This window comes from Festucalex cinctus, chromosome 4 (assembly GCF_051991245.1).
Source record: "Festucalex cinctus isolate MCC-2025b chromosome 4, RoL_Fcin_1.0, whole genome shotgun sequence".
In the NCBI taxonomy this organism is placed as follows: Eukaryota; Metazoa; Chordata; class Actinopteri; order Syngnathiformes; family Syngnathidae; genus Festucalex; species Festucalex cinctus.
The window spans coordinates 25,318,751-25,334,889 of NC_135414.1; the positions used below are offsets into that span (position 1 = coordinate 25,318,751).

The 16,139-nt window shown below is 39.0% G+C and overlaps 1 protein-coding gene across 1 annotated transcript; it reads left to right on the forward strand.

Annotated features, from left to right (window-relative positions):
• The first annotated feature begins 5,946 nt into the window (after positions 1 to 5,946).
• zdhhc7 (zDHHC palmitoyltransferase 7) lies at positions 5,947 to 15,997 on the forward strand. Its single transcript, XM_077519867.1, has 8 exons — positions 5,947 to 6,143; positions 6,995 to 7,104; positions 11,013 to 11,363; positions 11,485 to 11,609; positions 11,688 to 11,784; positions 11,902 to 11,983; positions 12,253 to 12,383; positions 13,102 to 15,997. The coding sequence occupies exons 3-8, from the start codon at positions 11,019 to 11,021 to the stop codon at positions 13,282 to 13,284; spliced, it is 963 nt and encodes a 320-aa protein (XP_077375993.1). The 5' UTR covers positions 5,947 to 6,143; positions 6,995 to 7,104; positions 11,013 to 11,018; the 3' UTR covers positions 13,285 to 15,997.
• Positions 15,998 to 16,139: the final 142 nt, after the last annotated feature.

A 16,139-nucleotide genomic window follows, 5' to 3' on the forward strand; every position in this document is an offset into this window, starting at 1 on the left:
CTAGAAGTGGTTGATATCATATTTATTTATGTTCCACCCTTTGATATTTTTGCAATGATATAGTGGAGATAGCAAAATACCACTCACCTCTGACAACTGACACCCAGTCAATACATAACTGTCAAAGATCAAATGAGATAATGATTTATGACTATCCCCAGGAAACCATCAAGGGAATATTCAGTCTGAATTTTAAGACCTCTCGACAAAGGATGAAAGTGGTAGAATGTCATTCTTCTACAATTTTATTTGGAATTTCATCATTATACTTTTTGAGTTTTATTGCTGTATTGGATAGGAGTAGTATGTCATGTAGAGCTGTCAAACGATAAATGTTTTTAATCAGATTAATCACATCTTAAAATTTTGATTAATGACGATTAATCGCTCAATTAAAAAGGCTTTTTTTAATCAACATATTTTTTGCCTGCCAAATTTGACATTTTTTGATACATGCACACACTCATCCTCCATTTTTTCCAATCAGTTAATTACTTGCATAATTTAAAATGGAAAAATATGACCCCAATATTTCGACATGAACAAATCTTCTGAATATCATGTACAAACATAATCTATGGTTAAAATTAATAGTGCGATTAATCTGTGTTAATTCATGATTAATTCAATATTTTTTTTAACTTTGACAGCACTTAGTCATGTCATAAATCAATATATTATAATAAATTATGTTTGACATATGCGCCCCTGGCTATCTCTTGCAGTGTTGCGATCAAACTGATGTTTATTATTATAATTTATATTGTGAAGGCTAGATGCTTGGGGATTTTTCCAATAATTCCTCTGAGGCTTTATTTGTTTTTTTTGTTTTTTGTTTTTTAGAATTTCATGGCAAAAAAAGATTAAAGGGCCCCCACACCTGATGTAGTCATGACTACCTTTTCATATCTGCAGAAAACAGAACAAAACAGTGAAACAAGAAGTGCATTAAGTCCTTCAGCAGCCTCTCACTGATGTGACTGCACTCTATTTAATAAGAGCTCAGCTGTATTGGACTTTTGTCAGCCTGTATTCTTCCGAGCTTATTGTGCACTCACCAAGAGCCGTTTGCATCCAAACATGTGGCGAGAGGTGATGGTGTTGGGGGCTAAAAGGTCTTTGGCCCTTGCACTGTTTGCCTCCCGCACTTTTAGCAGAGCAAGGAGATTGAGTGTGGCAGAAAATCCCCTCTAAAAGGCTTCTAGCTTGGATTTGTGCCTGCTAGGCGAAGGTGGGTGCTGCCACAGATAAGCCTGTGCGAAGTCAGAGGTCGCACCCATTGTGGTGTTCTTGTTGCCGCTGTGGACAACACTTGCTGTGCTACAGGGAGGAAATATTCATAAATGCATGATATGGAAATATTCACAGACATGCTTGTCTGTCTGGGGGGAATTAGGGCCTGGAGATTTCCAGGAAATTTACAGCAGGTACGCATGTTACGTCAATGCTGCTGTATTTGCATTCACATATTAGGTTTGCATATAATTATGAATATTTAAATCATTTGCAAATACAAGAAAAAGAAAGCGTCTCTTCAAATCTTATTTTTAACAATTTTTTTTTTTAGTTTTCTTTTTAGACATATAATTTAGATAGGTAGGTAGATCACTGTAAAAATTGTTGAAATCAGTAGTTCATTGAAAGTAATAATATCCATTCAAAACAGGATAAAAGAATTGATTGTGAAAACCATTTATTTTTCATTGACAGACATCAATTTTGATTGCAACGGAAATAAAAATACGTCCAAAGGACCCAGGGGCTTGATGCGCAATGAAACGACAGTACATCAGTAACACCAGGGGATTGTACATGGACTCTGGGTGCATCGCTTGCCTTCGATGCAGACAGCGTGGGTTTGCTCCCACACCCGGGAGACCACGTTTGTATGTGTGAGTGAGTGTACTTAAAAAAAAAAAAAGGCATATTATAAATGAGATATTCTGATTAAGCGGGGTTATAATTTTTACAGTGTATAGGTAGGTAAGGTAGATAAGGTAGTTCATCCGTTCATCCTCTTTTCCCAACATTTGTTACCGCAGCTGACATGATACCTGGTCCAAAATCTGAAGGCAGCTGCTGTTTTGGGCACATTGACTGTTTAAAAATTCAAGAGGACAACCCTGCTTTCTCTCGTTTATTTTTCAACAGATATCCCCCTCAAGTTGCACGCCTCTTGTAATTGCATGGTACGGCTTGCCGTGTGAACATGTCATTCAATTGATAGCCATCCATTGTGCGTTGTTCCCAAACATTGCACTGCACAGCTCAGTTGAGAAATATATAGTAATTACATAATTCATGAGAATCGAAAGAATTTTGCCACATTTTTTTGCTTGTGTGTGTGCCTTGGCCACCTGGCGGCAGTATAATACAGACTTGAGGCCGTTCTTTGCAGAGGATAAAGAATACTTGTCTATAAGTATTTTTTATATAATCTGTTTACATATTTCGCCGCGTTAGCTTGTCTCTGGCATTTTGCATTGTTTGTTAACATTGAGCTATGTAAAGCTAAGTGATTGCTTTAAATACACATCATATCATTTTATGTTTAGTTTGGACTTTTGTGCCCGCAGTCTCATTCCCCAAATGTGCTCCTCCCCCTCTCTGATGATGTAACTCTAGTCCTTTTTTATTATTATTATTATTGCAGCAACATGCATGCCGACGATAGGAACACGTCACACCACTCCCCTCCCCGCGTCCACTTTGCGTTCACTTCATTACACTCCAAAAGCCAGAATGTCAACAAAAGAGTGCGCCCAAAGAGCAACGCACATGCACACAGCCCCACGAGAGTGATTTCATTTGTTGCACGAGCACTTACCATTTATTATTTAATCACACGCCAGGCCTCTGATTGTATCGAGATGTGGAATCAAAAATCTGCTGCTTTCCACTGACACCAATGCTAGTTTATAGCTTCACAAGCCATATAGTTATTATGACCAATTTCATATTCAGTTTACAATATATGTGTGCAGTGCATTTGTACACCACTACAAACTACAACCTCAATAATAAACATAGTTAAGATAATTTAATACCTCTCTGACAGTGTCAGACTTCTGAACTTTTAAAGTTTTTTAAAAACAAAGTATTTGATGCTAGGGTGTTAAAGCAATCTTTGGAGATTTTTGTAAACATAAAATGTTGTTTAAGTGTTTTGGGATGATAGTATGTGCTATATTTATTAATATAGATAATTTATAATCAGCTTTTAGGGTGACCATCATTTATTTACAGGACTTCAGTATTTGCGGACAGGCTCAGTTGATAGGCACCGATTCTGACCATGAATAGGAACTTCATTTTCAGAGACAATGTCAAAATTTATTATATAGTAAAATAAAAAGAAGTCAAAGTAGTGTACTATATGAAATAAATACGTAATACATTGAAAATAAACATTGTAATGTTAACAGACAAGATGACGTTTTGATGTTATGAAAAAAGAAAAGTCAGAATGTTATTTAATTTTGTTGTAATACATTTTAAAATTCCATCCATCCATTTTCTGAACCACTTCTTCCTCACAAGGGTCGCGGGGGTTGCTGGAGCCTATCTCAGCTGGCTATGGGTAGTATGCGGGGCAGACCCTGAAGCCAGCCAGCCAATTGCAGGGCACACAGCGACGAACAACCATCCACACTCACACGCACACCTAAGGACAATTCGGAGCACCCAATTAACCTGCCATGCATGTCTTTGGAATGTGGGAGGAGGCCGGAGTACCCGGAGAAGACCCACGCAGGCACAGGGAGAACATGCAAACTCCACCCAGGAAGTTCGGAGCCTGGACTCAAACCCGAGTCCTCAGTACTGGGAGGCGGACGTGCTAGCCACTCATCAACCGTGCTGCCCACATTTAAAAAAAATATATATATATTACCCGGAAGTAGTTTATTTTTGGAACATTTTAAGACTATACACTTGTAATTTGTTTTTGTATTTTGGTCCCTCATACTGTTTCTTACATTTGACTGTGTAGCGTGACGTCAGATGTTCAAATTCTTTGAAATTGCCAATGTTTTAACCTTTTTATTATAGTGGGCATTGTACTTATGTAAACAAACAATGTAAATTGATCAATAAAGATTTTGATTTGAATATGGTGTTGGCTTGTGAACAGATGTTTCAGAGAGTAAATCTGTGCGTATATGATGTGAGGGAAGTTCATTTAGTAGCTTGTCACTTCTCCTTTGACTTACTAGTCAGATGCTTATTTATCAGAGAGAGAGGGAGAGTGTGTCAGTCCTGGAAATGGAAAGGGCTTCAGTCCCTTGATTCAGCCTTTAATCTGCTTTAGAGGATTGCTTGGGTATTTCTCTGTTCCTCTCTCTAAAACTAGACAGCTTATATTGGCTCTGGATCAGAGCCGGAGTGAAGTTACAGGTCGCCGCTGCGCAGTGGCAACCGGCCGGGCCTGGGAGGGGGTGACAAGCCGCTTTGTCTTGTTTGGCCTCATAGTAATCCACTCCTGGGAAACACGTGACGGCGGAGGCTGCTGCCAGGAAGGTCCTGATGCTCCCTGCCTGCCGGGGAGGTGCAGCTATTCTGTCCCCATAACCATGCGTGCAAAAGGTCTGCTTCAGGTCAATATTGTTTCATCACTGACTGAACAGGGAAGAGGGTGGCATAGGGACAATTAATGCACTCACTCAAATTTAGATGACATTTAACTTTGTTATGAGCTACAAGTGTTGACATGTAGTAGTGGTGCCAGGAAAGATCGTCTAGAATTGTCAAAATGATCCATTTATGTGCTTGATCTGACAAACTGTATCCCGCTTTATAAACATCATTATGTCATATACACTACTTCACTCATAATAATACAAACATATTGTAACATATCTTAAAAAGAAAAACCAAGAGAGTTATAGGAATAAAGTCTAAATATTAATAATGCAAGTATATGCCAGACACGAATAGCTGTAATGTTAGTGGACACATTTGAATAGTTATGAGTAAATGTAATTTTTGCTGGAATAAAGTAAAAACTTTATAAGTACAAAAGTCGGAATTTGTGAGAATACATATTTTAAATAAATGTGTAGCTTTACAAGGAAATGTTAGGAGATAATTTTATCTAAGTAAAGCTGTAGATGCACAAGAAGTAGATAAAAATGCTGATTTGCTACAAAATGAAATATGTGGGAAAAGTCATTAAGAGAAAACAGTCTTAAGAGAAAAGTCAATTCATGAGAATGATGTAGTGTGACAATAAAGTTGGAATGTTATTAAAATACATAGTATTATCAATAAGTTTTTATTTTTGTAAAGCTAAAATTACTTGAATAAAGTGAACATGCTCCAAGTAAAAACTATTTTATGAGAAAACAATATGACTGTATACATTATTCGCAATATTATTATTGACTAAGACACGAAATTCGGAATATTTCGAGATTAATTATCTGACTAAAGCTGCTGATTTACAATCATTCAAGTAGAAAAGCCTGTGATACACTACATCATAAAATGCCTCAAGAAAATGCCATAATATTATGAAAAAGTCTTAATTCATGAGAAAGAAGTAATATAATAAGAGCAAAACAAAACATTGTAAGTATACAAGTGGATAACATAGATTATTAACTAGAAGTAGGTAAGTGAATAAATAAATAAATAAATAAATAAATAAATAAATAAATAAACATCAAATTCATAACACAAAATACTGCAGACACCATAAAGCACAATGTTGTCTCATGGTGCGCCAAAAGCCAAAGAATACAGATACAGAATACAGATTACAGATTAGTATACATAATTACTTTGTTACTAATTTTAATTATCTTATTACACATTACAACAGTGATTATCATATAATTTTTTTTAAATATTCTAAAATTTTGTTTTGTTGAACTCAAACTCATTCACTGACCAACAGCGCTCTCTATCGGAGATATATATCACTTGCAGTTGCCTCACATCCCTTCGGGTGGCGCCGTTGGGCCAAGCCATTCACGAAGAGGAACCGAATCCCGGAAGCTCCGACAATGGTTGATGGGATGTGTCGCTGCTGCCCCTCTACTTCGTGGCTCCGGTAGTCGTCCCCGAGCTGTACCCCACCCATTGTGAAGCGCTCAAAATGAATTTAGAAGACGTCCCCGCAGGACTATGTCAGCAATATTAAGGTATGTCGTCGGGAAAACGTCTGCTTTTCGTATTCGTCGCGTGCATGGGGACGTAGCAAAGCTAGCGAGCCAGCTTGCTCGTTAGCGAGCGAAATGTAGCCACCTGCCCGGTAGCATATGGAATGTCACGCTACTATCATATTTGTAGTGGATGTTTGTTTACGTTCTGATCGTTAACACTTGACATTTAAGCGAATAGGGAGACTCAGCTAACTGTAACACCGTGGTAGGTCAACACTTGTCTCTAGTATCCATAGCGGGCAATTGCTCAGACAAGATGGTAAATGAGAAGATGGTGATTTACTCGTTGGTCGATGAAAGGAGGGAGGGGCTGCAAATCTCAAGTGTTGCTTTTGCTGTAGTGTTATGGAAGGTATGGAATTATGATGTGATGTGGGCGTCCAAATAAGAAAGACGGAAGTCTGTCAGTGTCAAAATAGTTACAAATAGTCATCGTTGGCGTGGAAAAACAACGCGACATATAACTCCTTGTCGAACTTGAGTGATCTGCCTGTAAGGAAAAGAACATTTGGCGTGAAGTGAGTGTTGAACAGGTATGCTGGACACCCAACATACATTTCTACTGTGTATTAAATGACTTTGTTTTAACCATTACAGTATAGTGGAGCCCCGTACGTGTGAATACAGGTGTTAGTTTGTTGTCTGCCAGTCCTCCAGCTTCGTCTTACATTCCTTGTCTGATGACTGGTGACAAATCCAGTGTGTAAACCTGCCTCTCGCCCAAGTCAGCTGCGATAGGCCCCAGCTCACCTGCGACCCGAATGAAGCAAGTGTTCAAGAAAATGGATGGACGGCGGTTTTAACCTATTCTGTGTGTGTATATCTTTCAGGTGTCTCCTTTTTCACCTCCATACCAATCTGCACACCCATTCTAAATCACATGCTGGTCCTGAAGTCATAAATCAAAGCATGTTATTGTGAAGAGGAAACATACTAGTAGGTAGGTAACTCTTCAATTTTGTCATTGCTAGTCACCCTGTCGTTTGCGTATCTGCTCTGTCAAAGCTTGAAGAGTGGCATTCCATGCGTTTGACAGTGCCAAGCAGGAGGAGCCTGAGATTGGGAATGATGATGACAAAACATTTCCTCAACATGATACTCATTCATTCATTTTTCTGCACACTTTATTCTATTCTGGGTGGAGGATTAGTGTATGTCGTAGTTGAGTTGAGCGGGTGAGAGCATCTAATATGCTACTACAATCAATTTAATGTAGAGTCTTAAAACAAACATTTGCCACCACAAACCTTTATTATTAGGGTTGTTTGGTACCACTTATAAATTCAATGGACTTTAGTATTCGATATATGCAGCTCTGCATTGCTGTAGGTATTCTTTTGTTATTGATGTTGATTTATTGCCGTAAGGTACTGAGCAGTAGAGCTGTCCTGAGCTGATCACATTATCTGAAATTGGACCCATCACGTGATTTTCAGCTGAGCAGTATTGCCGGGAAATGATCAATTTTTTATATTTTATAAAGTGGAAAATTTAGTTAGTTTTGTATAACGTAAGTTTTAGGTTTGTGTGATGGCGTGAAAAAGATGAGGCCAAAGGAAGTCAACATTGATTGATTGCTGAGATTGAACAAAAATGCTTGTCTCTTTATTCAAAATTGAACCCCCCAAAAAGAAGACCACTCGTTACCTCGGAGTACAGGATGTCTTCAATGACAAAAAATAATGTTTGGCGGTGAGTTGGCAACCAAAACAAAGTTGCTGCGCAATAACTTCGCTTCTAAGAAACACACATAAGGCCATGTCTGCACGGAAACAGAGCTGATATATTTCCTTTTTTCGTTTTTTAAAGGAGAATAAGAAGCCTGTGCAATTTAAACATACAGCCCTAACAACAATGGTGAGGAATGTGAAGCATTGTAGGATTGGCTTTTCAGCGTCAGCTTTGTTTTCAAAGCAAAAACGTGTATCAACAGGCTCTTGACTTCATGCCTCGGCTGTGCGCGGTTGGACTCGACTTGTGTTTAAAGCATTAAAGCACGCACACCAAAACAAGTTTTATCTCATAAAGATGACTTCATGTAAGGTGATGTTTCAAACTCAAAAGTCTTTGTGCTGGTTTCGAGACATTTGGTTTTGGTGCGGTTGCAATTATTACTCTGCGTTGTGTGGTGCCCTCTTGACTGGGAGCAGTGGACAGCTGGAGGAACAGCTGCTGTTACTTTAATGGCGCGCCCCCCTCTTATTGACCACGGGAAGAATCAATACAAAGAAGTAGTGGAGTGTATCCTGCACCTCCTTTACGTCTTCTACTTTGTCTTGTTCATAACTCAAAGCATTGTACTTCAACACCTGAGATGTATGGTCGTCGTATTTTTATATTAAAGCTGTTTGGTCCAGTGTATTACAGCCTTTGAAAGTCCCAGTACAGTGTATCAACCTGGACACTAAAGGAGTAGCCCAGTTCTTCTTCTCTTCTTTATGTATGCAATAAGTCATGTCTCCTGTACTCTCTGGCCAGCCTAAACATTAGGTACATTGGAAATACTCCCACTCCTTTTCAGGCTAGGTTTAGAAAAACTTGTATAGAAAAATTGATATATTGTTAATGTTGATTATTGCCTGAAATAAATGAACAAATGAAAATAATGAAAAATGAAATTAAAGAAGACGTCTCTCATAAAGATGAGAATTGTGTCAGTGTCCCAATATTCATTAATCTGACTGGATGGATGCTTCGCTGTATCTTAACTCTTTGACCGCCAAAAACGTTTAATAACGATTAGTAAATCACAATATATGTCGCCATAAACGTTAAATGACATCAACCGTTTTTTTTTGGTTTTTTTTTTTTTTTTCAATGGGCAGTGCAATGTCTTAGTGCAGCGCTGCCTGGTCAATGGGTTGTGGAATCAAAAACACTCACTATGGCCAGCAGATGGCAGCATTGTATATTTTTTCAATGGGCTGCCGGTGTATGGAATTACAATGAAATATGACGGAATCAGATAAAATCAAACGTTTTCAAGGATGATGTGAATGATCAAAGCCTTTGTCATGTGAAAGTTTTTTTTGATAATGTGGCAGTAAAAGAGTTAAAGGTGTTGGACTGGAGTTTCTACTGTACTGTATGGAATCTCTTTTTTTTTTTTTTTTTCTTTTTTTTTTTTTTTTTTTCCCAGCATCGTGTCCAATGATTGGAGGAGTATCAGATTAAAGTGGGTGTGATATGGGAAGGAGCTGTATGATATAAGGTGAAAGCAAAGAAGGGCTTAAAAGCGGCCTGCATCTGTAACCTAATAAACCCTTTGAGAAATTGGGAATGGGCAGATAAATGTACTTTGCTGATCTGCAGGTTGAATACTGATTGGCTTCAGGTTCTTTGCTCTGCATATGATGGGTTTTCTTCATTGGCTTTGTCTTACTTTGTGAATCTCAGTGAATGCTGTAAGGCGGCAGACAGTAACAAGGTGCTGCAGGATCAACTTACAAACGGGGGCATTGATTTGTCTTGAAGCTGCCAACATAGTTTGTTAGGAGGTGGACCGAACATTCTGTTCCAACCTTTGACATTCTTTATATACACAAGAGGTTTCTCTGTCCGCTGTACAAACAGCCACAAGTCATCTGGGGGGCTTTGAAGAATCGGCTGTAAGATTGTGACAGATGAGTCTGGGCAGTGGTACCAATTTGCCCATATTTTAGCAAGGTGTCTGACCGACGCCAGTCTTGAGTGATGAATCCCCAGACACGTGTTGAAGTGTGTTCATCAATCATCGCACCTGAGGATGACAACCTAACCAAATAAGACTTTTTGTCTGTTTTGTTGCAATTTGAAATTCATCACAGACTCAGTACATTGAGTGGCGTCTGTGCTGCCACCCACTCACCTTCCCTCACACATTCGTACAAGGTAGCCAAACAAACAGGACCTGAAAAGCATATCATTGGATCTTTTGAAGATAACGGGTGTGTTGAAATTCTATCGATTATAAATATGTGAAATTTATTATGGCTTTTTTTTTTACTTGGTCTGAGGAAATATTCTATTTTGAGATAGGATACTTGAGTTTTCTTAAGCTGTAAGCCATAATCAGCAATATTAAAATAATAAAAGGCTTGCATTATTTCAGTTGATTTTTAATGTATCCAGAATGTATGACATTTTTGTTTTTTTAATTGCATTACAGAAAATAAAGAACTTTATCACAATATTCTAATTTTCTGACACTGTTAGCCCCAAAACAATTTTGACACTGTGGAGGGAAAATGACAAACTGTGCTCAATATGGGCATTTTCACTTAGGGGTGTGCTCAGTTTTGTTGCCAGGGGTTTAGCTATTAACTCACTTACAGCAATTTTCACTGAAACAACCCCCTTCACTCCAGGCTGTTTTATTGGATTTTTACTGATTTTGCAAGGCCCAGAGAAGTTTCATTATTCATAAATCTGTTGAAAACACTGGGGAAAAAAAGAGGCCTTTCTAACATGGCCTTGGTTGCTCTCTTATACACTGCTGCCACCTGCTGGCCGTTTTTTGTAATAACTACCATTGCTCTAAGCGACCTCTTCAGGTCAGAGGCTGCTTCAAAGCCTTCTGTATGCTCTAGCATAAAAAAACCAAAACAAAACAAAAACAAAACATTTTTGGGACCATGGCAATATTTAAAATGGAACGTTTTTATACGTTTTTGGAAGCAAATGAGTTAAAGTCTTTAATTGGAGTTATTTTGAGGGAGAATTTTATAAGCTCTTAACTGACACCTGTCAGTGTCATTTCTTCAGTGTTGTGACTGTCTCATGAAAATAGATCCTTACATTTCTGGAGAAATGTGAGTGCTGTACTCACTTTTGTGACACACTTACAAATCAGCTTGTTGCCCTCCGCAGGCCAGGATGCACTCTTCAAACCACCGACTTCGAGAGATGGAGCAGCACCACCCGCTGCTTTCAGCCGGTAGCGACGTCGAGTCCGGCAGCCTGGCGGCCGGGGTGATTGTCGGCGGCGCCAACGCGGACCACACGGCCGGCAACCGCACGCTGTGGTTCATCCAGGACAGCTGCGGTATGGTGTGCGCCAGCATGACCTGGTTCCTGGTGCTGTATGCCGAATTTGTCGTCAACTTTGTCATGCTGCTGCCCGCCAAGAGCTTCTGGTATTCTTTGCTGAACGGCGCCACCTTCAACGCCCTCGCCGTCCTCGCTCTGGCTTCACATCTGCGCACCATGTTGTCGGATCCGGTAAGTAGACTGTAGAAACTACAACAATTGTTTTCTTACTTTTTTGCTAATAGTTTGGCCTTGGGGGAGGTCTGGGATCTACTGAGTACTCTTCTAGTTTATGATCTGTCTGATTCTTTAGGGTGCAGTTCCGAAAGGCAACGCAACTAAAGAGTACATGGAGAGCTTGCAGCTGAAACCCGGTGAGGTCATCTACAAGTGCCCAAAGTGCTGCAGCATCAAGCCAGAGAGAGCGCACCACTGCAGGTCCATCAAGTAAAACAATTAAACTGTACATCAGCATCACTGCGTCGTTCATAAATATTTTCTGTCGCCGGCTTGCAGTATTTGTAAAAGATGCATCCGGAAGATGGATCATCACTGTCCCTGGGTCAATAACTGCGTGGGAGAAAAGAATCAGAGATTCTTTGTCCTTTTCACTGTAAGTGAGCTGACTTTCTCAAGGGTTTCCATTCAATGACAATAAATTACTTTAAAAAAAAAAAATATTTAAAATGTTCAAATTGATCAATTAATAAATTGGTTTCTTTCTCCTCAGATGTACATAGCATTGATTTCCGCTCATGCCCTTGGCCTCAGCGGCATGCACTTTTTCACGTGTATTAAAATGCAGTGGAATGGTAAGTCACCCCCTAAATCCTGTCATTCAACTGGCAAAAAAACATTTCCGAAACGCAAACACATTAGATTATATTTTGATTTTGATTAGATTACCTTACGACACTGTACATTGTATCTGGTATGTTTCTGTTGACGTTGTACAACGTAATGATCCCAAAATGTTACCACTATCTTTGGAGAAAAACTGGAAACAAAGCCTTGAGGATCTGACTCTTGTAGTCGGGATCATAAAATTAAAACAAAACATTTTTTGTCTCACCCGTTGCAGAGTGCAGCGAATTCTCTCCTGGGGTCTCTGTGCTACTACTGATCTTCCTCTGTCTCGAAGCCATCCTCTTCCTCACTTTCACTGCTGTCATGTTCGGGACGCAGATCCACTCCATCTGCAACGACGAGACGGTCAGTATGTATTGGCTGCTGCGAGATGATGTCACTTATGTGTGACATACTTTCTTTTCCCCTTATTCTAGTTAATATCAAAATAAATGTACTTATAATCACATTTGAAATCATCCCCAAAGGCTCATGCATTAAATTAATTACCCAAGACTAAAACAGAGGACATTTTAGCTATAATTAAAGTCAGTTTTGTAAACATAAAATGTAGTTTGGGTTAGTTTTCATTTTTTTTAAAGTTTTTTTTTTCCCATTAACAAAATTGTTTTTTGAGTTTGTTTTTTTGTTAGTTTTAGTTAACTAAAATAACCTTGATCTCAATTAGAATTTTTTTTTTTTTTTTTGTAGATCATCTCATTTATTTCGGCAGTTCATTTCAAAAAGTCAGACTGTATTATATAGATTGAACGTATACTGTATCTTTCACATAAGGCCGATTCCTATTTAATTTGTCTAATTAAACATCTTTGATAGTTGATGTAATGCTCTATTTTCATTAGCTGTAAGATATAATTATTATTATTGTAGGCTGGTTGTATTCTCGAAGTGCACTCCATTTCGCTTCCATTTCTTCAACAATCAACTCCATGCAATCATTGAAATGCTTAACAATTGTTACACCCATCCTTAAGTGTCGTCATCCTCATAATCCATTTATCGTACCGTTTAATGACGTTCCAAAGAGCATTTGATTCACAAAATGTGTGTGGATGCCTTGCAGGAGATTGAACGTCTTAAAAACGAGAAGCCCACCTGGGAGCGTCGCACCCGATGGGACGGAATGAAAGCCGTTTTCGGCGGCCCGCCCTCCCTCCTGTGGTGCAACCCGTTCACGGGGCTGCGTCTGCGTCGCCTGAAGCGCTTGCCCCAAGCTCGCCGCCCCGGGTCCGAGTTTTCCGTCTGAGGGCGCGGCGCGCCTGTACTGAGACTCTAAAAGAAGGTAACGGGATGGACATGAGCTCACCTGCGGCTGGCCTTCCTGTCTGGGTCACAAGGTGCTCCGGTGGGACTGCAGGACTTCAGCGACCGCCACTGCCTGTCCATACTCTCACCACCAACTGGAAGATTTTTGGTTTGTGTGATGACGCATGCAGTATATAACTCTTAGTGAGTCTTTTTACGTTTGAGGCCATGAACTTCTGCTCCTGTCGCGCACAGCTTCCTGTTTCTCTTGCCTTTTTTTTTTTTTTTGTCTTTTTGCCATACTGATGAGATTCAAAAGTAAATATTTGACACTGGGGGCAAGCAGCATAATTGCAGGCGCCACACAAAGGACACGCACTACTCGTACGACACTTGAACACAGCGAGTGGAAGTGTGCAGCTTTGATTTGCATGTGTGCAATCAGCCTCAGCCGCTCCAGGATGATGAGGCTTTTTCACTGTCTGCAAAAGGAGGACCAGATTGTCAATAACAAGCCTCTTTCTTCATCCACAGGTATGAATGGCTTTTGCCATGTTTTATGTTCACTGTCATTATTATTTATCTCTGGATTCTTGCTTCGGCCAGTCCGTAAACAATGTGTTTTTTGATCATTATCTATCATGGGTATGACTCACGGAAACAATTTTTACCTGGGTTTGACTTACCGTACATGCTGCTCAATGGATCAGAGGATCAGCATCCCCAGCTTCTGTCAAAGTGGCTCCCTCTTGTGGAAACTAGAAAGACGGACTTCTGGAACCCGGTGGCTTTGCATGCTACTTGCCTATCATGTGGTGTGATGTCGCGGAGGAGGACCCGCAAGCACAGAATTGTTGGCAGAGCCACACTGTTGAATTGCAAACTGCTTATGCTTAGCGCGTTCAACGACTCGCCTCGAACATTAGTCCCGAAATATCAGGCCTGAAAACAAGCAAACCTTTTTCAGTGTTTTTAGAAAGAACACTTAATGCCTTTCAACATCATCCTGACAAGTGAATTCCACTACATTAATGATGGTTTCTCTTGTGTTATTTGTCTCTACGTTATCCAACAGGTTTTTTTTTTTTTTTTTTTTTAAATGCACTGGATAACTATGGCTTGAGTTCAGATTTTAGTGTCACTCATTAAAGTATTGTCATAACCAGAAGTCACTTTCTCTCCCATGTGCTGGACTTGTTCTCGTCTGTGGTTGGCAGGGGAAGGTCTTTTCTTCCTCACTGTTTACACTATAAATGGTTTGCTATATGGATGCTATGTGACGAATGTAAACCACTTTGGCAAACAACAAACTGCTATAAGGGGAGGATTTTTTTTTTTCAGGCCTCGTTACTTTTACAGTGCTAACAACCAATCTGTTCTGATTTGATGCAGTCATATCTTTTCTTAAAAGTGGTGTAATTTTAATTTGAAATAGGAACGAAGGCCAGCTCAGCTTGAATTAAGTCGATGACTCCACTTTCACATTTTGGGTGGGGTGGAGAGCCCACCATTCAATTCTGAAAACAAATACGACCTCAGAGGAACTGTTATAAAAATAAAAAATCTCAAAACATTCAGCGCATTAATGCTCATAAAGAAGTACCTACAGGAAAAGGGTTTCCCCTCTATTTAAACAGCTTTCTTTGTAAAATTTCACAATGTCCAATGAAATGATTGCAACAGATGTGGAAATATATTGTCTACCTTGCATTGAGTTTGTCAAGTAGTTGATGGTCAAATAGTTTTGGCTGGAAATAAACATACGGCTGTATACAGTAGGGCGGTGTTGTGTGATGACTATGCTAATGTAAATATATCATCACCTTAAATTAATGGTCGAAGACGTCATATGTTGACACAAAATTGTTTTTGTCTTAAACATCTCTGCTAAAATCGGCTACATTCTTAGTTTAACACATCATTCAATTGTACCCCTGAAAGGAAATTGTGAATCAATAATCACTATTTGGTTCAGTTTTTCGTGTTTTCTGAGGGGGGAAAAAAATAGGACGTTATTTTCGGAAGGTGATGATATCATGGATTTCTTTATGACACAGGTGTCAAACTCAAGGCCCGGGGGCCAGATTTGACGTTTTGCAAAGGCAAATCTTGTATGTTTGCTTCAGGTTTCTTGCTAAAACCAATATTGCAAATAGTCTTCACTTATAACATTGATATATAACAAACCTTTTTTTAAACTTTACAATCTCCCTTTTAAAATCAAGTAGCTGTAGAATATTTTTTCTTTTTACTGGCATCTTATTTGATAGACATATCAAATGTTCTGTACATAGTATTAGTAATATGACGTGATCATGCATTTTTATGGGTTCACAGTTATAACCCCCTCTGAGGAAAGATAATTATGATGTTGCCTGTGAGACAAAATGAGTTTGACATAAAATCCACAAAGTGTGAATCTTTTTTTTTTTTAAATTGATTGCATTTTTTATCCCTGTATTACACTGCAGTGGCATCACTGGATTGTGTCACCTGGACACTATGCCGAATAAAGTTCATTCTACTGAGCGAATGCGTCAAGATCAAACCCATCGACTTTTGTGTGTTTCCATGATCATTATATAAATAGAATGCTTTGAGGTTGTTTCTTTTTTCTTTTCTTTTTTTGCTTAGTTTTTTTAAATTAAATATATGTCAATCTTATGTCATGTTAAATTAAATGTTATTTTAAATAAACAATGTATTTAAATGAGGACACCCGTCTGCGTATTTTCTTTTTATATATATATGACAGAGGCTAAGAGTAAATTAGGGATTTATAGATAGTATTTTGGCAAAAACACCAATTCTCTACATGCCAAATCTGTTCACACTAAGTAATGAACTATGAATTTG